The 24,011-nt window shown below is 52.0% G+C and overlaps 2 protein-coding genes and 1 pseudogene across 5 annotated transcripts in view; 2 read left to right on the plus strand and 1 right to left on the minus strand.

The window, feature by feature from the left end:
* LOC134739279 (breakpoint cluster region protein-like) overlaps nt 1–1,684 on the plus strand; it is a 77,467-nt gene extending 75,783 nt beyond the window's left edge. The window contains exons 3-4 of the mRNA XM_063662932.1: nt 489–623; nt 1,545–1,684. Of these exons, the coding sequence (XP_063519002.1) occupies nt 489–623; nt 1,545–1,684 (275 nt within the window). The remainder of the gene's footprint in view (nt 1–488; nt 624–1,544) is intronic.
* A 5,358-nt stretch (nt 1,685–7,042) lies between these two features.
* LOC129023684 (putative POM121-like protein 1-like) lies at nt 7,043–23,869 on the minus strand (annotated as a pseudogene).
* Nucleotides 18,156–24,011, plus strand: part of LOC129022787 (cytospin-A-like) — a 109,464-nt gene continuing 103,608 nt past the window's right edge. For 2 of the 4 annotated variants that reach the window (XR_010125886.1, XM_063662856.1), the window contains exon 1: nt 18,833–18,956. The gene's annotated coding sequence lies outside the window, so the exon portion shown is untranslated. Of the gene's footprint in view, nt 18,324–18,832; nt 18,957–24,011 lie in introns of those variants that run through there. The other 2 variants (XM_063662857.1, XM_063662855.1) reach the window with 2 other exon arrangements.

Genomic DNA, 24,011 nt, shown 5'->3' on the forward strand with positions numbered 1-24,011 from the left:
CCCTGGGAGGGCCCTGTGGTAGTTTCAGCTCCCTCTGGGGGCCCAGAATGGACCTGGCCTGTGGTGAGGATGTAAGCACCAATGGCCAATTGGGTCCAAAGGAAGACACCGGTTCAAACACTGAAACCAGTCAGATTCTCCCCCGGCCTTCCTGCTATGGGAAGACACTGGTGCAGGGGTGGTTGCTGTGTACAGGGCAGAGCCACCCAATCCCCACGCAGGCGCTGTGTCCTGCCACCCTGGCCTCCTCCTGGCCATCACATCGGGCCAAGCAGGGGAGAGGAATGGGAATGCCCACGCACCCGTATCAATTCTGCAGACACAGAACCATGCACAGCTCTTGGGAGGAGTCACGTGAACTGCTCAAAGCCCGGGAGGGACCACACAGTGGTCAGCGTGGCAGGGACGATGCTTTAGCCAAGGCAGGGATGGCAGGCGACTCACTCAGGATCCTCAAGGAGGCTGCTGCATTTCTGTGCTCTTTCCAGATAACAAGGACGTGTCGGTGATGATGAGTGAGATGGACGTGAACGCCATTGCAGGCACGCTGAAGCTATACTTCTGTGAGCTGCCCAGGCCCCTCTTCACTGACGAGTTCTACCCCAACTTCACAGAGGGCATCGGTGAGCACTAGAGGCCTTGGCCTTGTGGGAGACGTCTCCTCCACGTGCACTGTTGCCCTTGGAGGCTGTGAAAAGTGAGGTGTGGGAAACCGAGCTATGCCCCCTCTGCCATGGTCGGGTACCCTGCTGCTGCTGACCCCTGCGAGGTACAGAAAAGGTGATCAGGTGGTTCACACCCCACACAGGTGCCCCTCACAGGGTCCTCACTGGTGGCCAGTGCTGTGGGTGTGATGATGATGATGAGCCTAAACTGCGCAAGGACTCGTGTCCCAGGTGCTCCATGTGACCACCTCTGAGATGTCTCCGGCTTGCTGTAACCCAGAGGAGTAACCCACTGCCTCCTGCAGCTCTTTCAGACCCAGTTGCAAAGAAGAGCTGCATGCTCAACCTGCTGTTGTCCCTGCCGGAGGCCAACCTGCTCACCTTCCTTTTCCTTCTAGACCACCTGGAAAGGTAGCCCAGCTCTCTTGTGGCTGCCCAGGACTCCAGGTCTCCAGGCCGTGGGGTGCCCCTCTGCTCCCACCAGACCCCCAGCACCAAGGACCTTTTCCCCCGACCCCCATCTGCAATAACTCACTGCTTCTAAGGACTAGCACCGCTGCCAACCCCGCCCCTGCCTCTCCTCTTTGCCACCCTCCTCCCTCTGCACTGTGGCCTTAACAAAGAGCTCAGAGCTTTGGCCATGGCCAGCAGTGCACTTGGACACCCCTCTTCCCTCCCAGTCACATCAAGGTGGAGACCTCCCCACCAGCCCAGAGTTGGCCCCTTGTCCTGGGCCACTGAGATCCAGAAGTACCAAGGCTGGAGTCAGCTTGCAGCACAGCCAGGGTCGAGGTCACTCCCTCCCTGAGGACTCTAGCACAGCACAGCCCCTCTGCCTCTCTCCTGGTGGTGGCGTTGAAACAGCACCCTCTGCTTCAGTCCTCTACAGGGTGGCAGAGAAGGAGGCAGTCAATAAGATGTCCCTGCACAACCTTGCCACTGTCTTTGACCCCATGCTGCTCCAGCCCTCCGAGAAAGAGAGCAAGCACCCTGCCAATCCAAGCCATCACCATGACTGACAGCAGGTCCTTGGAGGTCATGTCCCAGGTATGGGAAGATAGTCTCTAGCCAATGCCACCCCAGCCTGACAGAGGTGGCCTCTGCCTGCCCCACCCCCAGTCCTGCCCATCTTCTGACTTGCATTGTATGTGGTGGTGGCTGAGATTCAGAGAGAGGGACTTGCCTAGGTTTGCACGGATGGGAGTGATAGGGGGTGCACAGGCCACCTCCTGGTCCTGCTGGTGCACCTTCCTGGGGGCTTAAAATCACCCCAAGTGTTCGGGTGTGGTGGCTCATGCCTGTAATCACAGCACTTTGGGAGGCCGAGGCAGGACGACCGAACCCAGGGGTTTGAGACCAGTCTGGGCAATGTAGCAAACCCCATCTCTAGAAAAAAATACAAAGAAAAATTAGTCAGGCATTGTGGCACACACCTGTAATCCTAGGTATCTGGGAGGCTGACACAGGAGGATTGCTTGAGCCCAGGAGTTAGAGGCTGCAGTGATCCATGATGGAGTCACTGTACTCCAGCCTGGGGGACAGAGCAAGGCCCTGGGCATCTCTAAAATAAATAACCACCCCCCACCCAACAAGTCATGCCTTGTCAGGACCCCACCCCACCCCCATCTCACTGTAAGGGGTTCATGACACTAGCAGGGGTTTCTAGCACCTGAGGTGGACTTGGGGGCTTGGGGCCCAAAGACCTCCCCACCAGCAGCCGTGAGCCCCCCTCTGAGCCACTCTCCTCTTCCCCACTCTGCCCGGGCAGGTCCAGGTGCTTCCTGCGGCTGGAGGCCATCCCTGCCCTGGACAGCAAGAGACAGAGCATCCTGTTCTCCACCAATGTCTAAAGGTCCCAATCCATCTCCTGGAGGTGGATAGGCAGCCTGGAAACCTCTGGCTAATCGGGCCATCTGTAGAGTGGGAATCAAGATTTTCTGAGGCATTCTTGGGCCACTCCCAAGTGTCAGGCCATCTGCCAAGAGACAGCGGCCCAAAGCAGAAGGACAGGTGGCCTGGGCAGATCCCGCCCAGGTCTGAAAGTCCCAGGCTGGCCTCAGACTGTGGGTTTTTATGTGGCCACCCGAGGGCACCCCAAGCCAGTTCATCTCGGAGTCCAGGCCTGGCCCTGGGAGACAGGGTGAAAGGAGTGGTTTTTATGAACTGAACTTATAGAGTCTAAAAGATTTCTACTGAATGGCTTGTCAAGAAGCGCCGTCTCTGGGAAGAAGGGAACGTGACCGGATTCCCTCACTGTTGTATCTTGAATAAACGCTGCTGCTTCATCCTGTGGGGGCCATGGCCTGTGTGGGTGGGGCCTCCCTTTCCCTGACTTAGAAACCACACTCCACTTAGAACAGGGTTTGAGAGGCTTAGTCAGCACTGGGTAGCGTTTTGACTCCATTCTTGGCTTTCTTCTTTTTCTTTCCAGAAGGATTTTTGTGCAGAAATGGGTCTTTTGTTGCCGTGTTTGTCCTCCTTGGAAGGCAGCTCAGAAGGCCCGTGAAATGTCGGGGGACAGGACCCCCAGGGAGGGAATCCCAGGCTATGCACTTTAGGGTTCCTTCTCCAGGGAGAGTGACCTCGTCCCCCGATCCTGACCACCCTTCCGGCCCACGCTCTCCTGTTTGGCTTCCACAGGCCTGGACTTCTCTGGCTTCTCTGCCCACACACTCCCTGCCCCAAGTGTCCCTGCCCCTGCCGCAGCACAGGTGACTTCATTTCTGTCCTCTCAGCTCAGTGGACTCACTCAGCTTTTGTATAAGTCTCCACTTGGTGGTAGCAGCTTGCTGATGACTTGTTTTAAAACTTTCTTCCTAAATAACCTTTTGATACTTGAATATTTTTAAATTTTATACATACTTTCTAATTTTTTTCCCAACAGATCCAGATACCTAATAAGATGCTGGAATGTAATCCCTGGACAATCCGTGTCCTGGCAGCATTTGGTCTTCCTCTAAGCACCTGGCTTCACTGTTCTCAGGAGTGGGTTCCGAAGTCTCTGGAGAACAGGATACGTGGAGGTTTAGGAAGGGGCCACGCCTAGAGATGGGAGACTCCCTCCCAGAGCAGGTGGAGGCACAGGACCATTTGCTACCCCATCTGCTGGCACCTGTGGGGGAGCCCAGGCATTCGTTGTAAACAATCCTGACCACCTGGCTCAAAGAAAACAGAAGCGTGGAGGCCGCCAAGTATTTTCAAGAAATAACCCCATGAACATTGCATCACTTTTTTAGAAAGAGGGGCTTGGGGCAGGCAGAGGAGAGAAGGGAGAGCAAACTGAGAGCCAAATTTCCAGATGGTCCTGCAGGAGGAGAGGATGCAGCTGCCCAGAGGGAAGCAGGATCACATTTATGGAAGTGTGTGGGGTCCCTGGATGACACCAGCACCCAGTGCGGCTCTGTCTGGCAACCGCTCCCAAGGTGGGAGGAGTGGGTGTCCCCTGTGTGTCAGTGGGCAGCTCCTGCTGAGCCCTCAACTCACTGGGGAGCGTGACAGCGGGGCCATGCACCTGACACTCCTCTCTGCTTGTGGACCTGGTGAGGCAGGGAGCAGAAAACAGAGCCACTTGAAGGCTTTCTGTCTGCGTCTGTGTGTGGTGTGGATTTAGTTGTGCTTTTTTCTTGCTGGGAGAGCACAGCCACCATTTACAAGCAGTGTCACCCTCATGGGTGGCGGGGACAGAACAGGAGCCTCTGCTCTCTGTACGTATCTGGGCCAGGTGGGCTCCCATGCCCTGGCTTCCATCTCTGTCTCAGCGACCATTCAGCCCTGCGCAGGAACACATGTTGCTTAGAAAAGCCAAATCCAGCCCTTGTCTCGGTCTCCTCTGGTCTCATGATGTGCATCTGTTACCTGGAAACTGGAAACCAGTCTATCAATGTCTGTGCCAATTTTTTATTCCCTCCCCAACCTCCTTCCCCATACGACTTTTTATTTATGTAGGATATGTGCTGTCTAATGATGGGATGACCACACTTTTCCATGTTCTAAAAGTGCTCCTCTCCCGCAGGGTCCCAGGGCTGATGGTTGCTTTGGGCCTACAGCTACGTCTTACCCGCCTCCTGCCTCAAAAGCCTGTGTGGTGGCAAAGCCGGTGTGGGGCTGGGGAACGCAGCGTTCTCCAGGAGGGGGACCCGGCTCTCCTTCTGTAATGCAGGCGAAGGCCTAGATGCCAGTGTGACCTCCCACAAGGCATGGCTTCCAGACTCCCCAACCAGAAATGATGCCTTTTTGCCTCGGGCCCGGGGTTTGAAGCAGCCTGGCTTTCTCTCGGTAAGTGGCTGGTGTCTTAGCAGCTGCAATCTGAGCTCAGCCACCTACACACCACCGTGGGGGAAAGAACTGCTGAGACTTTCATTAAAAAGTTTCCTGAGACGACTTGCATGCGTGTTGATTTCATGATCAGCGCCACTGGGAAGAACCCCTGAGCCGGTGAGGTGGGGCTAGAAGCAGCAGGTGCAGTGATGGGGCTGGGTGCCCAGGAGGCCTCAGTGCTCAATCAGGCCAAGGTGGCCTAGCCCAGGCTGCAGGGAAGGCCGGCCTGGGGGGTGTGGGTGAGCACAGGCAGGCGTCAGCTGGGCAGTGTTAGGATGCTGGAGCAGCATCCATAACTCCACTGAGTCAGGTAGTCTGGTTGGGGCAGGGACCACTGTTGCTTTGTCAGAGAGAGATGATCCCCACTGGGGAGAGGCTGTTCTGACTCTGCAGGTGGGACAGGGACAGATGGCCACCAGGGTGACCCGGCTGGTCTTCCTTTGCTATGCTAAGCCCTGGGACATGGAGGATTGCCACCACACACAGCCTGGGCCCGGGTTCTTACCTGTGGCCACCGCTCTGGCATGAGCCCCTCAGTCTTGGGTGGTTACTGTCTGGTCCGGGATTTGGTGTTGCTGCTGAGTCCAGCCTTTCCATCACCTCCGCATGGGCCGTGGGTGTTGTCAGCTGCCTCCCGCCTTGGCTTCAGTAGCTCACCCAGCTTACAGGGGAGCTGCCCTGGGCTGGAGATGGGCATGCACCCTGGGTCCTACTTGAATGAATGCAGCTTGAGGAGACCCAGCCATATCCACTGGGCCACAGGTTACCCTCGGCAATGCCCACATCAGCCATCAGCCTGAGCTTCCCCAGGAGAGCAAGGCTCACACGACAAAGGCTGCCCATGGCCAGTGAGGTGGCTGAGCCCAGCCAGGACCTTTCTCGGACTTCTGGGATGTGGCTCTGCTCATGAGCTGCCTGGTCAGCTCTCTCGGGGTGAGAGGGGCTTGTCACACGGGCCCCTGCCTGCAGTGTGACTCTTCTCAGCTTCTCTCAGCAGCCCTGCCTGCGGAGTGTCACCGTCACCATGATCATTTCCCTGACACTGCGAGGGTGTGGGGATGTCCTGGGTAGAGACAGGGCCCATGGCAGCAGCAGGCTCAGGGGCGCCCTGCACTGGCAGGCTGGGGACCTGATGGAGACCACACCAAGGGCTGGACAAGGGGACAAGCCTCCATCCTGGCCTCTGCAGGCCTCAGCAGCCCCTTCCACAGGCAGAAGGGTTCGTGCTGGGTTCTGCCCTCACTGCAAGAGCTGCCAGTGCCACGTGCTGTTCTGCCCAATCTGGTGTCTGCAGGTGAGGAAAGGGCTGCCGCTGGCCCATTTCTGAGTGTTCAGCACCTAAGGGTGACAGCACTGTCTGTCCCTACCCTCCGAGTCCTGTTTGAAAATCAAACCCATGCTCGCAGGCCGATTTTTTTTTCTTTTAGAGACAGGGTCTCACTTTGTCACCCAAGCTGGAGTGCTGTTGTGCAGACCCGGGGCAGGGGTGTTGGAGCTTCGTTGGCCTCACTGGAATAGAAGAGAGTTGCTTCATGATGCGCAGCTGACAGGCAGAGCCTCACATAACCCAAGTTCTCACAGTTCAGAGAGGCCAGCCAGCGCGGGGACAAAGACAGGCACGCACTGAAGTGGTTTCCTGGAAGACAGGGCCCAGTTGCATCTCTCAAATGGGGCCAGATTGGAAGGGAAACCAGCTGCTTTGGGCAAATGAGGCCACTTCTGAATAAGCTCCCAAACTAGATGGTGCCGAGGGCCCTGGACCTGGCAGCTAGGCTGGACATCGCACGGCCCTGTATTCCAGGAAACGGCATCTCAGTGCTTGTCTGGCCATTTCTCCAAAAGAACCATCCACAGTCCATTTTTCCATTCCCCTCCTATGCACAGACGGGGCCGGGCCTGACCAGAAACTCTCCCTTAGCGTTTTCAGTCACTGCCAAAACTTGAGCGCAGCAGTGAGGATGTGATGTTAAAATGTGACTCTGGGCCAGGCAGTGGCTCGTGCTCGTCAACCCAGTGCTTTTGGAAGGCTGAGTTGGGAGGATCAGTTGAGATCAACAGTTCAAGGCCAACCTGAGGAACATAGATCTCTACAAAAAATAAAAACTAGCCAACTCTGGTGACATGCACTGGTAGTCTCAGCTACTCAGAAGGCTGAAGTGGCTTCAGCCCAGGAGTTCAAAGCTGCAGCTATGATCGTGCCACTGTATTCCAACACGAAATACAGAGTGAGACCATATCTTGAAAAAAGGAACAAATAAACTAGGTATAGAAGAAACATACCTGAAAATGGCAGGGCTGTGTGCAGTGGCTCATGCGTGTAATCCCAGCACTTTGGGAAGCTGAGGTGGGTGGATCACTTGATGTCAGCAGTTTGAGACCAGCCTGGCCAACATGGTGAAACCCTATCTCTACTAAAAGTACAAAAATTAGCCGGGCGTGGTGGCAGGCACCTGTAATCCCAGCTACCCAGGAGGCTGAGGCAGGAGAATCGCTTGAACCCAGGAGGCGGAGGTAGCAGTGAGCCAAGATCACAACATTGCACTCCAGCCTGGGTGGCAAGAGCAAGACTCTCTCTCAAAAAACACAAACAAACAAAACAACATTACTGAAAATAATAAAAGCTGATACAACAAAGCCATAGCTAACCTATTATAGAATAGGGGAAAGTTGAAAGCATTTCCTCTGTAAACAGGAACAAGACGAGGATGCCCATTCTCACCACTCCTATTCGACATCACACAATCAGGCAAGAGAAAACAATAAAAGGCATCCACACTGGAAAAGAGGACATCAAATTATCCTTGTCTGATGAAGATGTGATCTTGGATCTAGAAACATGTCAAGGCTCCACCAGAAAACCCCTAGACTTGATAAATAAATTAATACAGTCATTTGCAGGATACAGAATCAACAACAACAACAAAAAAATCAGCAGCATTTCTATACACTAATAATGGTCTGGTTGGGAAAGAAATTAAGAAGGCAATCCCATTTACAATAGCAACAACATGGAAAGATGTATGCCACAGAAGAAATTTTACCAAGGAGGTGAAAGATTTCTACAAGGAAAACTACAAAACGCTGATGAAAATGTTTAAGAGGACACAAAGAAATGGACAATCATTTCATGCTCGTGGAAGGAATTCATAGCATTAAAATGACCATACTGCCCGAAGCAGTCTAGAGATTCAATACAACCCCTACCAAAATACCAATGTCATCACTCACAGAACTGGAAAGTCCTAAAATTCATAAAAAAGAACCAAAAAAGAGCTCAAAGACCCAAAGTCATGCTCAGCAAAAACAACAAAACTAGAGGCATCCCATTTCACTGCAAAATAGACTACAAAATTTTTGACAAGTGCATAGTAACCAAAATAGTATAATCCTAGCATAAAACTAGACACTTAGATCAATGGGACAGATGAGAGAACCCAGAAAGACAGACACATATTCACAGCCAATTGATCTTTGACAGAGCCGACAGAAACACACACTGGGGAAAGGACACCCTCTTCAATGAATGGCACTGGGAGGGTTGGATAGCCACATGCAGAAGAATGAAACTGGACCCTTATCTCTCAGCATATAGAAAAATCACCTCGAGATAGATTCAAGATGGAAATGTGAATGTTAAGATACGAAACTACAAAAATATTGGAAGGAAACATAGACACAACTCTTCTGGACCTCACTCTAGGAATTTATTGGATTTTATGATGGGCTCAAAAGCCCGACGTGGAGAAGGATGAGCTGGAGGATGGCGCATTGGACCTGTGTCCAGCAGAACTCCTGACAGCGCATGAGGGAGCCTTAGAAGCCAGGTTCCTCCTTGCTGTGCCTACGCGGGAAGTGGAGTTGCTAGGGTCAGAGGCCGGCCCAGACTTGCACGTGAAGCCTGCCTTGTTTGCAGTGGCACTGGATCCCCGACTTGCAATTGCAGGCGTTGGTTTAAATGGTCCCCCAGGGATGTGATGGAAAGTAAAGACAGAAGTGCCACCCAACAGAGTTGCTCCCCGTGCCAGGTCCCACGGTCACCATGGAAGTGCTCTGCCTGGGGGGCCCCCTGGGTGTTCAGGCCCCCTCATGCCCTATTTCCTTTGGTCCTTTATCTGAAAGATTTTCTTCTGACGGAATGCAGACGTGGATCCGACTCTACTCCGAATTACCATGGGTGCGGCTGTAGGGCTGCAACTGGCTCCAGAAGTGCCAGGCTGTGGGCTTCTCATGCTTCCGTCCATGCTTGCAGCTGGGAAGGGGGAAGGAATCTGCCACATGACCTGGGCTGAGTACCAGAAGTACCATTAGTAGAAAAAGGTCGTAGGAGGGGGATATGAGGAGGAGAACGTGAGGGGGCCTGGTGGACTGTACTCCCTGCCAAACACAGGAGCTGTAGAGGGGGCCCCTGCAGCAGAAGCTAGGGGGGCCACTGGGCCCAGGTGGTCTTGGGACTTGTGTCTCTCCTGCTGTGCATCCCTACTGGGTGCTTTAGAGACAGTGGGCACACAAGAAGCCCCTGTTGCAAGTGAGGACAAAGTGTGGGAAGGCCGTGAGGGTGTACAGTCCGAGATGGCCTTGGCCTCAGCCCGCAGTTCACTGTTGATGCGCTGGAATGCCGCCTCCTTCTCCAGGTCCAGGTCTTCAGCAGTGACCCGGAAACCCAGCTCCAAAGGAGGTGGCAGCATCAAAGGCTCCCCTCGCCTGCGTGGCAGCAGGGGAAACTTGCGTCTACGCGGCCTGTCGGCCTGGGATCTGGGGGAGCCATTCCTGGTGGCGAGTGTCTGCCCTGGTGCTACATCTGCCGTCTTTTCACAGTGGGTGTGACCCGAAGAGACAGCCTGAGGTCCATCCTCACTCACTGTCTTTGAGGAACTGAGGGTCAGCTGGCAGTGGGATGAAGCTGGCCCCCTCATCCGCTTTAGCCCCGGGAGACCTCCCGTAGAGCTGTAGGAACTCGAGATGGCATTTCGCTTGGTGCACGAGCTCGTACAGGAGGTCTGGGATCTCTGGTTATATCTGACTTCTGACCTCTGGGCACCTGCTTCAGCCATGGCTGCGGCCCAGAAATGTGAAGGGCCTCCATCCACTCCATTCAGTAGTGACCCCGATGTGGGGTTCAATGTGGAGGGGGGAGGGGCTGCTGCGGCAGCTGCAGGAGCAGAAGTGCCAGGCCTTGTTCTTCTGATGCCCGCATCCATGCTTGCAGCTGGGAAGCGGGCAGGAATCAGCGAGGTGACCTGGGCTGAGTCCCGGGAGTGGGAAGAGGTGGCAGGAATGGGATCTGAGGAGGAGAACAGGGGGCCTGGTGGTCTGTGCTTCTTCCCAGACACAGGAGCTGTAGAGGGGACCTCTGCAGCAGAAGCTAGGGGGGCCACTGGGCCCAGGCAGTCTTGGGACTTGTGTCTCTCCTGCTGTGCATCCATACTGGGTGCTTTAGAGGCAGCGGGCACACCAGAAGCCCGTGTTGCAAGTGAGGACAAAGTGTGGGAAGGCCGTGAGGGTCTACAGTCCAAGATGGCCTTGGCCTCAGCCCGCAGTTCACTGTTGATGCGCTGGAATGCCGCCTCCTTCTCCAGGTCCAGGTCTTTGGCAGCGACCCGGAATCCCAGCTCTAAGGGAGGTGGCGGCATCAGAGGATCCTCTTGCCTGCGTGGCGGCAGGGGAAGCTTGCGTTTACGGGGCCTAGAGGCCTGGGATCTGGGGGAGCCATTCCTGAGGGCCAGTGTCTGCCCTGGTGCTATATCTGCCGTCTTTTCACACTGGGTGTGACCCGAAGAGACAGCCTGAGGTCCGTCCTCACTCACTGTCTTTGAGGAACTGAGGGCCAGCTGGCAGTGGGATGAGGCTGGCCCCCTCCTCTGCTTTAGCCCCGGGAGGCCTCCTGTAGAGCTGTGGGAGCTCGAGATGGCATTTTGTTCGGGGCACGAGCTCATCCAGGAGGTCTGGGATCTCTGGCTATATCTGACTTCTGACCTCTGGGCACCTGCTGCAGCTGTGGCTGCGGCCCAGAAATGTGAAGGGCCCCCATCCACTCCATTCAGTAGTGACCCCGATGTGGGGTTCAATGTGGAGAGGGGAGGGGCTGCTGCGGCAGCTGCAGGAGCAGAAGTGCCAGGCCTTTTTCTTCTGATGCCTGCATCCATGCTTGCAGCTGGGAAGGGGGCAGGAATCAGCGAGGTGACCTGGGCTGAGTCCCGGGAGTGGGAAGAGGTGGCAGGAATGGGATCTGAGGAGGAGAACAGGGGGCCTGGTGGTCTGTGCTTCTTCCCAGACACAGGAGCTGTAGAGGGGACCTCTGCAGCAGAAGCTAGGGGGGCCACTGGGCCCAGGCCGTCTTGGGACTTGTGTCTCTCCTGCTGTGCATCTGTACTGGGTGCTTTAGAGGCAGCGGGCACACCAGAAGCCCGTGTTGCAAGTGAGGACAAAGTGTGGGAAGGCCGTGAGTGTCTACAGTCCGAGATGGCCTTGGCCTCAGCCCGCAGTTCACTGTTGACGCGCTGGAATGCCGCCTCCTTCTCCAGGTCCAGGTCTTCGGCAGTGACCTGGAACCCCAGCTCTAAGGGAGGTGGCAGCATCAGAGGATCCTCTTGCCTGTGTTGCAGCAGGGGAAGCTTGCGTTTACGGGGCCTAGGGGCCTGGGATCTGGGGGAGCCATTCCTGAGGGCCAGTGTCTGCCCTGGTGCTATATCTGCCATCTTTTCACACTGGGTGTGACCCGAAGAGACAGCCTGAGGTCCGTCCTCACTCACTGTCTTTGAGGAACTGAGGGCCAGCTGGCCGTGGGATGAGGCTGGCCCCCTTCTCTGCTTTAGCCCCGGGAGGCCTCCCGTAGAGCTGTGGGAGCTCGAGATGGCATTTTGTTCGGGGCACGAGCTCGTCCAAGGGGTCTGGGATCTCCGGTTATATCTGACTTCTGACCTCTGGGCATGGAGGTCTCTCTGCAGAGTCCCGGGCCTGGGCACAAAGGGAGAGAGGCCTCCGTTGTCCCACAGGGGCTGAAATGCAGACCGTGCATCCCCGGTGACCTCGGGGACCCTTCTCTGATCGTCCAGATTCTCTTGGACTCTAGGGTCCTTGTCCTGCTCAGGCATCCCTGCCCCGCTCTCCTTGAGGTCCCTCAATACTATCTTCCCTGGCCACAAGTCTGGGGACAGCCAGGTGTTGTGGGCCCCAAATGGGTGGCTACCTGCTCCTGGGTCCCACAGAGATTCCTTGTGCTCAGTGTAGTGGCTGAGCTGGAGGACGCCCTGGAATTCGGGGCACACAGCACTGGCTTGCTGTGGTACCTGTGCAATCAAATTGAAGGCAGAATCACCGGGAAGGAACACAGGTCTTGCAGGATCACAGAAAACCTTCTTAGAGTTGTCTTGACACCACTGATGCCAAGTGTCCGGGTGCTTGTAGGATGGCCTGCCAGTCAGTCCAGGGGCAGGAGCAATGGGGAGATCCCACAAGCAAAGTGAACTGGGGGATGGGCTGAACGGACTCCAGGCAACTGAGCCCTACTAGCAGGTCCTCAGCCTGGGCCCCGACAGGAATGAGGGGCACAGATTGCCCAGGTAACCGCTCTTCGGAGGAGTGGGGAACCGTCAGATACTTGAACGCTGGAGAGCTGGACTCTGAGCGTCCTCGTGGAGCTGCCAACTCGGCCAAAGGCTAAGCCAGCAGTTCCTTCTGTTGCCGGGCAACGCGCCTTCTAAACCTGAGGGAGTGGGTGCGTGAGCTCATAATGGCCCCAGTGATGGAGTGACCTTAAGGGTTCCATTGAGATGGAGTTTCGCTCTTGTCCCCCAGGCTGGAGTGCAATGGCGCGATCTCAGCATGTGCTGAGACCGAGGCAGAAAGGTCGCGGGAAGAACAGGTGCCCACAATGGCTGCAGATCTGCCCGTGGATCACTGAAGATTCCTGCTCTCCTGCAGAGGTGGAGATTGCAGTGAGCTGAGATTGCACCATTGCACTCCAGCTGGGGCAACAAGAGCAAAACTCCGTCTCAAAATAAAAAAAAAGAAAAAGAAAAAAAAGAGGCCGGGCGTGGTGGCTTATGCCTATAATCCTAGCACTTTGGGAGGTCGGGGTGGACGGATCAGGAGATCAGGAGTTGGAGACCAGCCTGGCCAATGTAGCGAAACCCCATCTCTACTAAAACTAGAAAAAATTAGCCGGGCGTGGTGGCGGGCGCCTGTAGTCCCAGCTACTCCGGAGGCTGAGGCAGGAGAATGGCGTGAACATGGGAGGCGAAGCTTGCAGGGACCCGAGATCTCGCCACTGCACTCCACCCGGGGTGACAGTGCGAACCTCCATCTCAAAAAGAGAGAAAGAGAGAGAGAGAGACAGAGAGAAAACGATTTATTAATTTAATGCACTTTTACGCCTGTGTTCTTTAATTTGCTTAGGAAACACCCACAAGAGAGCTGGGACTGTGGCCCTGATTGTGGACATGAAATATATGGTTTCTTGCAAAAAATAGACACTGAATAATTATGATTTAGTTGAGCTAGAAATCCATTTGGTTTCTTCCATATGTTTCCAAAATTTTCATCCTTTTCTTTTAATTTTGAGATGGAGTTTCGCTCTTGTCCCCCAGGCTGGAGTGCAATGGCGCGATCACAGCACCTGCTGGCAATGGCAGGAGGCTGGGGGATGCTCGCGGGATAGGTACTGGAAGGAGAGGCACCCGCACAAAAGTCATGGGAAGACCAGGAGCCCACAATGGCTGCAGATCTGCCAGTGGATCGCTGAAGATTCCTGCTCTCCTGCTGAGGCAGGGGTTGTAGTAAACTGAGATTGCACCATTGCACTCTAGCCTGGGCAACAAGAGCGAAACTCCATCTCACACATACACACACACCAAAAAAAACCACACACACACAAAGAAAAGGAAAAGTAGTGGCCAGGCGTGGGGGCTCACGCATCCCAGCACTTTGGGAGGTCGGGGCAGGTGGATCACGAGATCAGGAGCTGGAGACCAGCCTGGCCAACACAGTGAAATCCTGTCTCTACTAAAAATACAAAAATTAGCCAGATATGGTGGCTTGCGCCTGTAGTCCCAGCTACTCGTGTGGCCGAGGCAGGAGAATCACTTGAACCCAGGAGGCGGTGGTTGTGGTGGGCCGAGATGGCGCCACTGCACTCCAGACTTGGCAACAGAGCGAGACTCCGTCTTAAAACAAATTTTAAAAAAGAGGGTTATTAATTTAATGCACTTTTATGCCTGTGTCTTCAATTTGCTTAGGAACTAGAAATCCATTTGGTTTCTTCCATATTTCTCCAAGTTTTTCATCCTTTTTTCTTTTTTTGAGACAGAGTTTTCCTCTTGTCCCCCAGGCTGGAGTGCAATGGCACGATCTCAGCTCACTGCAACCTCCGCCTCCTGGGTTCAAGCGACTCTCCTGCCTCAGCCTCCTTAGTAGCTGGGATTACAGGCATGAGCCACCAGGTCTGGCTAATTTTTGTGTTTTTAATACAGACGGGGTTTCGCCATCTTGCACAGGCTGGCCTCGGACTCCTAACGTCAAGACGGAGTTTAGTAGAAACTCCGTCTCTACTAAAAATACAAAAATGGCCAGGCGTGGTGGCTCACCTCTGTAATCCCAGCACTTTGGGAGGCTGAGGCAGGCAGATCACCTGAGGTCGGGAGTTCGAGACCAGAGTGACCAACATGGAGAAATCCCATCTCTACCAAAAATACAAAATTAGCCTGGCCTAGTGGCGCATGCCTGTAATCCCAGCCACTCAGGAGGCTGAGGCAGGAGAATTGCTTGAACCCAGGAGTTGGAAGTTGTGCTGAGCTGAGATTGTGCCATTCTACTCCAACCTGGGCAACAAGAGCGGAACTCCGTCTCAAAACAAAATGAAACAAAAATTAGCTGGGTGTGGTGGCAGGTGCCTGTAATCCCAGCTATTGGGGAGGCTGAGGCATGAGAATCGCTTGAACCCGGGAGGTGGAGGTCACAGTGAGCCAAGATCAGGCCACTGCACTCCAGCCTGGGCGACAGAGTGAGACTCAATCTCAATAAATAAATAAATACACAATATTAAGACAAAAATCACAAGGACATTACATAAACCATGTTATGCCAGTGATTTTTTAAAATATCAAAACAGTTTTATAGAAAAATATAACTCAGGCCAGGTGGGGTGGCTATCGCCTATAATCCCAGCACTTTGGGAGGCCGAGGTTGGCGAACCACCCGATGTCAGGAGTTCGAGACCAGCCTGGCCAACATAGTAAAACCCCAACTCTACTAAAAATACGAAAATTAGCTGGGTGTGGTGGCACACACCTGTAAACCCAGCTGCTCGGGAGCCTGAGGCGGAAGAATCACTTGAACCTGGGAGGCGGAGATTTCAGTGAGCCGAGATGGGGTGATTGCAGTCTAGCCTGGGCAACAGAGAAATTTCGTCTCAAAAGAAAAATATAACTTCATAAAAACGAAGTAGGAAGAAACAGAAAAGTTTGTCTAGATCTAGAACCGTTAAAGGAATTGAATGTTTATTTTGAAATCTGTATCCCATCCCGTCAAAAATCTCACAAAAAACAAAACCAAAGAAAAGCACCTGGCCCAGATGATTTTATAGATAAGTCCAGGAAACATTAAAAAGAACAGAAAGTCTTTATCTTCCACAGAATTTTTTAAATATAATTTATTTATTTATTTATTTTTGAGAGGAAGTCTCCCTCTGTAGCCCAGACTGGAGCGCAGTGGCCTGACCTCTGCTCACCGCAAACTCTGCCTCCCAGGTTCGAGCGGTTCTCCTGCCTCAGCCTCCACAGTAGCTAGGATTACAGGTGTGCCTGGCTAACTTTTTGTATTTTTAGTAGAGACGGGATTTCACCACGTTAGCCAGGGTGTTCTCGTACTCTTGACCTCAGGTAATCTGCCCACCTCGGCCTCCCAATGTGCTAGGATTACAAGCACGACCCACAGTGCCCGGCCTACATAATCTTTTTTTTTTTTTTTTTTTTTTGGTGATGGAGTCTCGCTCTGTCATCCAGGCTGGAGTGCAGTGGCGCGATCTCGGCTCACTGCAAGCTCCGCCTCCCGAGTTCACGCCATTCTGCTGCCTCAGCCTCCCGAGTAGCTGAGACTACAGGCGCCCGCCACCACGCTCGGCTAATTTTTTGTATTTTTAGTAGAGACGGGGTTTCACCGTGTTAGCCAGGGTGGTCTCAACGCCTGTCCTCATGATTCACCCACCTTGGCCTCCTAAAGTGCTGGGATTACAGACAAAAGGCACCGCACACGACCCCAGCCTACATAATCTTCCAGAAAAAGAAGCAAATGGAATTCTCCCCAACTCACTGTGAATTTAGTATAGACTTAAAACCAAACCAGACATAAATAGTACAAGGAGGCAAAAGTATAGACTAACTTCTTATGGATATATATGCAAAAATGCTAAATAAAATATTAGCAAATAATCCAGCAATGGATTAAATATGTATCATGACCAAGTTGGGGTTTTCCTAGGAGACTAAGATGATGTAATAAAAGAAAAAACTATTAAAGTAGTACAAACTATCAAAGGAAAAAACCTGTATGATCATTGCAACGGGTTCATTTGCGACATAATACAATTTTTTTTCTTTTTTTTTTAAGTCTTTTTGGCTGTAAGTTTATTCAATGCAAAATAATCCTCTCCAATTTTACTGAGGTGGCTGACGGCATCCATGACCACATCTGCCTCTAAACTGGAATTCGGTTGCTGACCCAGCCCCAGCCTCGGCTTTCTTGTCGGCACCAGGGGGCACAGCACTCCCTCTGTAGGTATCTCTGTTGGCTTCCCCTCTTGTGAGTCTTGCAGGTCGCTCACCCTCCAGACCTTTAGACCAAGGCCTGCCAGTCCCTGGATGGCTGCGGCGTAGGGTGGCAGGCACAATCTCCAGGGGCAGATGAAGGTAATCACGGAGATACTGGATACCCTCATTGGTAAGGTACCAGTGGAAAAGTCTCCAGGCAAACTGTTCCTTCACGTAGTAGCCTCGGGACTACACGACATGAAGGCTGGGCACATTCTTTTTTTTTTTTTTGAGATGAGTCTCACTCTGTCGCCCAGACTGGAGTGCAGGGGCGCGATCTCGTCTCGCTGCAACCTCCGCCCCCTGGGTTCAAGCAATTCTCCTACCTCGGCCTCCCGACTAGCTGGGATTACAGGTGTCTGCCACCGCGCCTGGCTAATATTTTTGTATTTTTAGTAGACATGGGGTTTCACCATCTTGGCCCGGCTGGTCTTGAACTCCTGACCTCGTGATCCGCCCGCCTCAGCCTCCCAAAGTGCTGGGATTACAGGTGTAAGTCACCGTGCCTGGCCGGGCACATTCTTGTCTGCCAGCTCCAGGTGCTTAGGCATGTGGACATCCTTCTTGACCACTGTGACTTCCTCTTTAAAAAGGAGTTCATAAATGGCAATCCGGTTTTTCTTAGGCATCAGCATTCTGGGGAGGAGCAGCCACTAAGGCGGCAGGGTGGCCCGGATGGGGGCCGATGGAACTCGAACTCCACCAGAATTTCTTTAATATTTTATATATATACATATATACACACACACATATCTATACACACACATATATATGTATATATGTGTGTATATACATATATATATGTTGCTCGCCTATTTTTTTGTCTGTTCTCTTATGTACCGGGAGTGCCAGGAGGACAGGGATTTGTGTTTTCCTCACCACTGTCTGGCTCATGCAGAGCACAGTCCTTGGCACACGGTAAACACGCTGAGGAGAATCTTGGGACTAGCGGACTCTGAGCATCATTCCGCTGGGCCCAGTGGGGCCTCTGAAGGGACCCGCCTTGCCAGGCTCTAGCCCAAGGCCTAACGCATGCGCACCGGCTGGCCGGCTACTTTTTTGTTGACCGGCCAAGTGACACGGCGCCTGCGCGACCCAGTGCCCAGACTGACGGGAGCTGGAGATGGGGGAAGGGGAGGGCGTGGTGGTGGGGGGGGAGGGGGTGGTGGTGGTGGGGGGGGGGGGAAGGGGGTGGTGGTGGTGGGGGGGGGGACAGCGGCGCCTGCGCAGTGAAGGAATATAGGCGGCGCCTGCGCAGACGGCCACGGCGCCTGCGCAGACGGCCACGGCGCCTGCGCAGACGGCCACGGCGCCTGCGCAGACGGCCACGGCGCCTGCGCAGACGGCCACGGCGCCTGCGCAGACGGCCGCAGCCCTGCTGGGCGCGAAGGGGCTGGCCAAGGGCGGGGGCCGGCAAGCGGCACGGCGGGCCTGGCTGCTTCCCTGAGGCCGGACGCAACGGGTCTCGGCTAAGCCAGCGGGTGAGCTCACCGCCCAGCTCAAACGAGGAGACTGTGAGGGAGCGATGCGGTGCTGCGCGGTAAGAGCCACGGCCGGGTTCCCGCAGTGTTCGCTGGCGGGTTGGTTTATCGCCTCAGCGCCGCCCGCGCGCTGCGCCCGGGCGTCCCCGCAGACCCCGGCAGACCCCGGCAGACCCCGGCAGGCCCGGCGCCTACGCCGTCCCTGCTCCTGGGCCCCTCCAGTGTGTCCCGCGCCTGTGCCTTTCCGTTCCCGCGCCGTCCTCGTTCTGGGCTTCGGGGCTCCTGGGACAACCCGCAGGCTTCGCCGCCGAGACCCACGGGCCTTCGTCCGTTGATGTTGGGGTTCAGCTGGTTTTGGGATCCTGCTTGTGGCTTGTCTGTGTGCAGACAGGCCGGGTGCGACCCTCGTGCTTGCCTTTCCGGTGCTCCGGTAGAGGCTGCGGCTACCGCCCCATCGTCCGGGTCCCTTGCCTGGGGCGGGGACAGCGTTGTTCGGTGGCCCCGAGGGCGCAGCGCAGAGGAGCAGGGGCCACAGGCGGCGGACCCGGGCCTGCTGCGGGTGCTGCTTCTGCTGTGGCCGGCGCCCGAGGCAGACGGAACGTCCTTTCTTCTTGAGACGTGGTTAATTGCATCAGGTTGGATGTGAATAATCCGGTACCTGTCTGAGGACGTTTTGCGTTTCCAGGAATTTGGTAATTATATTACCTTAAGTAGTTAAGTCTAAGACATCATAGTCACGGCACGTTGGGCAAGCTGCCCTGGAGATGACGAAAAGAAATCAGTTTCCAGTAGTTTTAGCCCATTTACAGAACATGCAAAAATTCTGTGATCATTCAAATGCAGGGAACCGTGATTTGTTGATGTCCTTGATCATTTGTCCGATGTACCCAAAGGGCGAGGGAAAGATTCCCGTGAATACAGCCCAGGTGATTTCAGGGAACAGTGTTTTCTTTTGTCAAAAGAGCCTCTTAAGCCTTTGATAATATTTCCCAAGCTTATAACAGATACAAGCCTTTAAAAAATGACATTTGCTGTCACCCAGTAGGACACATCTTGAGATGAAATCAGAGCTGTAGGCTTTGTAGACAACAGCAGTCATTTCTGGTGGCTTCGGGGAGTGGCGGGGGACTGCAGTTTTGCCAATGTGGGTGATACCAAAGGGACTATAGTAATTTTTTCTTCGTAATTAAAAACCAGGCCAGGCGCGGTGCCTCATGCCTGTAATCCCAGCACATTGGGAGGCCGGGGCGGGCGGATCACCTCAAGTCAGGAGTTCAAGACCAGCCTGACCAACATGGTGACATCCTGTCTCTACTAAAAATACAAAAAGCGCGCTCCTGTAATCCCAGCTACTCAGGAGGGTGAGGCAGGAGAATCGCTTGAACCCAGGAGGCGGAGGTTGCAGTGAGCCGAGTTCGCGCCACTGTACTCCAGCCTGGGCGACAGAGCGAGGCTCCATCTCAAAAAAAACAAAAACCAGACAACAAAGGCCGAGCACCCTGGCTCACGCCTGTAATCTCAGTAATTTGGGAGGCCTAGGCGGGCGGATCATCTGAGGTCAGGAGTTCGATACCAGCCTGGCCAACATGGTGAAACCAGGTCTCTACAAAAAATATAAAAATTAGCCGGGCGTGGTGGCACATGCTTGTGATCCCAGCGGCTCGGGAGGCCGAGGCAGGAGAATTGCTTAGGAGGCGGAGGGTGTGAACCGAGGTCTCGCCACTGCACCGCACTCCAGCCTGGGTGACAGAGTGAGACTCTGTCTCAAAAATAAACAAACAAACAAAAAAAGAGCTATTACAATATACATGTATGTTGTAAAATAACCAAACCAATATAGAAGGGTGTATAGTGAAAGGAGAAGTATTGTTGTGGGTAAAATTGTTTCTATGAATAAATGGCTGATCCAGTATTTTTTTCCTCCATAAAAACACCTTTTCCCCTTTGATTTAGTGTACACCACACAGAGTCGCTTAGCCGACTCAGTGACTTTTTTGATAGCTGGAGAATGCTTCCTAAGGGTTGCAGGTGTGTAGGGGTTTTCTTGACATTTTCAGTAAGAAAGTGAATGTTGTGCCATAGGAAAGCTTTATCACTGGTGCACGTTGGTAGCCAACCAAATAACGTTGAGTGTCAAGTACAGTATCTAGTGAGTGGAGAATAACTGTAATAATTACAATTACAGTTGTAGTTAAAGTGAAGTTTGTATCAAAATTTCTGTTTCGAAGGTGAACTTTTAGGGGGTGTATCTGCGGTGTTTCCTCCTCAGATGTGATTTCTCTGAAGCAGTGGTTCTCTATAATTGACTTGACACGCAGTGCATCTGATATTTCAAATGACTTAAGTGATAGTATCAAAATTACTATCATATACATATTTAAATCACATGACTAACCTGTGTGTGGTATTACACAAACTGCTCAGCTCAGTAAGGGAACAGAAATAAGAAAAAAAGGACAATATTGGGAGTCTTATACAATTCAATTTGTTTGATTGAAGGACTATCCTTTCTTTAAAAAAGTTCTGCTTTCTTGGTGTTAAAATAAAGCTTCTCTTATGAAATGATGGTGATAGTAAATGGTGATATATGGTAAACGTAAATAGTAAATTCAAGGGTAGTTATTGTGATTTGTAAAAATAAAAAGAACCGAGAATCTCGTTTTGCTGCTGTTGTTAGGGAGTTCAGGAAAAAGTTCCTGGGGCTTTTGCTGTTAAGAAGATTCAAATATAGAATATTTCTTAAGAGTAAATATGAGTTTATTTTGAGGTCATTTGTCACAGTCTACTGAGAAATCCACTGAGAAAGCTGTTAAATTTGCGTGGCATTAAAGATGTTCCTATTCTGATCTGTTAAATAGATCTTTTCTTATTAGATATAAAATGTCAGGAGATATTTTGTTTTGAGACAGAGTTTTGCTCTTGTTGCCCAGGCTGTAGTCTAATGGCATGATCTTGGCTCACTGCAACCTCCGCCTCCCAGGTTCAAGCGATTCTCCTGCCTCAGCCTCCCAGGTAGCTGGGATTACAGGCATGTGCCACCACCCCTGGCTGATTTTGTATTTTTAGTAGAGACAGGGTTTCTCCATGTTGGTCAGGCTGGTCTGGAACTTCCGACCTCAGGTGATCCGCCTGCCTTGGCCTCCCAAAGTGCTGGGATTACAGACACTAGCCACCTCACCGGGCCCCAGGAGATTTTTTTGTGTTGTGCCAACAAATAAGCCTAGGCAGGGAAATTCCTTCCGGTGGTTGGAATTGTTAGTACTGAATAGACTAGCTGCCAGGTAAAGAACCCCCATGGGGTTTTCTATCAGCTCAGAAATCATTGTGACCTCAGTCTTTTACTGTGAAATAACATGACCATTAAGAAAGTAGCCTTAAACAATGTATCTTGGGTATGTTGAGGGGGAGGGACAGTTATGATCTGTTCCAAAGTGAACATAACAGATGATCCCTGTGTCTGTGAAGCCTTTAAAATTTATAGTGCTCTTCTTCTGTTAATTTCAAGTAAGATTTAGAGTTATTGTGACATACTCTTAAAAATCCTGCAGTGTATCAAAAGGCACATTTTTAAAGCATCTTGAAATGAAATTAATAATGTAATATCTACTTCTTCAGAATAGTAGTTTTTAGATTCTGAAGACTGACTGACTGACTGCTCTCAGCCACTTCTGAGTTCTCTATTTTCAAAGAATAATTTGGTAATTCCATAAAGGAAATCTGTAAATAAGAGAAGAGAGTGAATATCTTTTAACAGTGTTTTTCCTGATCTTTTCCAACATCTTCATTGTGGTTCTGTCCTTTATTTTTTGGTTAAATCCAGAGGTTTACTTCTGCCTGTATCTTTCCAAACTATTAATCTGTTCACAATCACTCTCCCATTTAAACCCTTCAACAGCCCCACTACCTTCCTAATAAGGTCTCCTTAGCTTGGTATCCAGAACACTTCAATACTGGGCTTTGACCCCTGTTCTCCTTCCCCCACCTCTGTTTAGGTGCTTCACTGAGCTGCACCAAACAGCTCTTGGCCCCTTAAAATCTCTGCAGTCTCCGTGTTTCCCTCTGCTGGAATATTCTTCTCTCACTTCATCTGATGATTGCCTTCAAAACTCAGCTCATTTTCTTATTTCCTTGCCCTTTTCATGTCCCTTGTTTTTCTCCAATTAAATTAATGTTCCAAACTCAAAAGAAAAACAACTCAGCTCAGGCATCACCTTGCCTGGAAGGCTTCCCTAGTCCTCCTGCCTCCTGCAGACTTGTCTGGCACCCTGTGCATTTGGGATTTGGCACACTATATCTCGTCTGCGGCCTCCACTGGATGAGACCGTTAAGTGTGTGGCTTGACGGAAAGTTGTTGACTCTGCTGGGGTGCTGGTACAGTGCTGGGCACGGCAGTGTTACAGAGGAAGTGAGCCACTTAGTTTCTGCCCTTAGGAGCTTTTATTCTAGTTGCAATTGACCCTGCCAGCTGTGAGACACCTCCCAGTAGTGCATACCAACTTTCAAAGTCTGTTTAATTGTATCTTAGTGTCTGATTCCAATTTTATTTCTTGAAGGAGGGGAGTGTCTCTGATGTCTTATTTTGGCACCCAGAGACCAGGTAGGCATCATTTTTGTCCCAAATTGTGGAAGGAATGTACATTTGGCACAGATTACTTCCCTTTTTTCTCTTGTACACCTTTCACCTTTTTTGGTTTTTTTTTTTTTTTGAGTTTGATGTGTTTGGACAGTAAGGGTTTAAGAGATTAAGATTAAATTTCAACTTTGTCTATTGTGCATATAGCCTAAGGAAAACAAAAAGTTAAAGAGGAAAAATGCATTGCCTCTAAAAAGAAGACTCATTATTCAACTTTTTAAATTTTTAATTGTTTTCAGAGACTGGGTCTCACCCTATCACCCAGGCTGGAGAGGTGATCACAGCTCACCGTAGCCTTGAACTCCTGGGTTCAAGCGTTCCTCTTGCCTTAGTCTTCTCACTAGCTGAGACTGCAGGCCCGTGCCAGCACACCTGGCTAATTTTACAAAAATTGTTTTGGAGAGATGTGGTCTTGCCATCTTGCCTAGGCTGGTGTGGAACTCCTGGGTTCAAGCAAACCTCCCGCCTTGGCCACCCTAAGTGTTGGGATTACAGGCATGACCCATTGTGCCCAGCCTAAACTTTTTTTTTTTTTTTTTTTTAATGCTGAGCTGTACACAGAAGAAAGTAAAGGTCTTGGTCAAGCCTAGGAAAGAAGTATGCAAAGAAACTGGTGGCAGATTGGATGTGGGCATATTTCAGGGCTTTGGGAGGTAAAGAGGAGAGGATTGCTTGAGGCTGAGAGTTTGAGACCAGCCTGGGCAACATAACGAGACCCGGTCTGTACAAATAAACATTTTATAATTAGCCAGGTGTATGTACCCTAGAACTTAAAGTATAATAAAAAAATAAAATAAAATTAGCCAGGTGTGGTGGTGCGTACCTGTAGTCTCAGCTACTTGAGAGGCTGAGGCAGGGGGATCTCCTGAGTCCAGGTGTTTGAGGCTGCAGTGAGCTAGGATCACACCGCTGTTCTCCAGCCTGGGCTACAAAGAGAGACTCTGTCTCTAAAGAAAAACATACTGGTGGCATTGTCAAGATTTGTCAAGAAATTGCCATTATACTGGGCCCAGTGGTGCACACCTGTAGTGCCAGCTTTTCAGGAGGCTGAAGTGGGAGAATCTCTTGAGCCTAGGAGTTTGAGTTCAGCTTGGGCAGCATTGCAAGAGCCCAG

Source organism: Pongo pygmaeus, chromosome 23 (genome assembly GCF_028885625.2).
Source record: "Pongo pygmaeus isolate AG05252 chromosome 23, NHGRI_mPonPyg2-v2.0_pri, whole genome shotgun sequence".
NCBI classification, from domain to species: domain Eukaryota; kingdom Metazoa; phylum Chordata; class Mammalia; order Primates; family Hominidae; genus Pongo; species Pongo pygmaeus.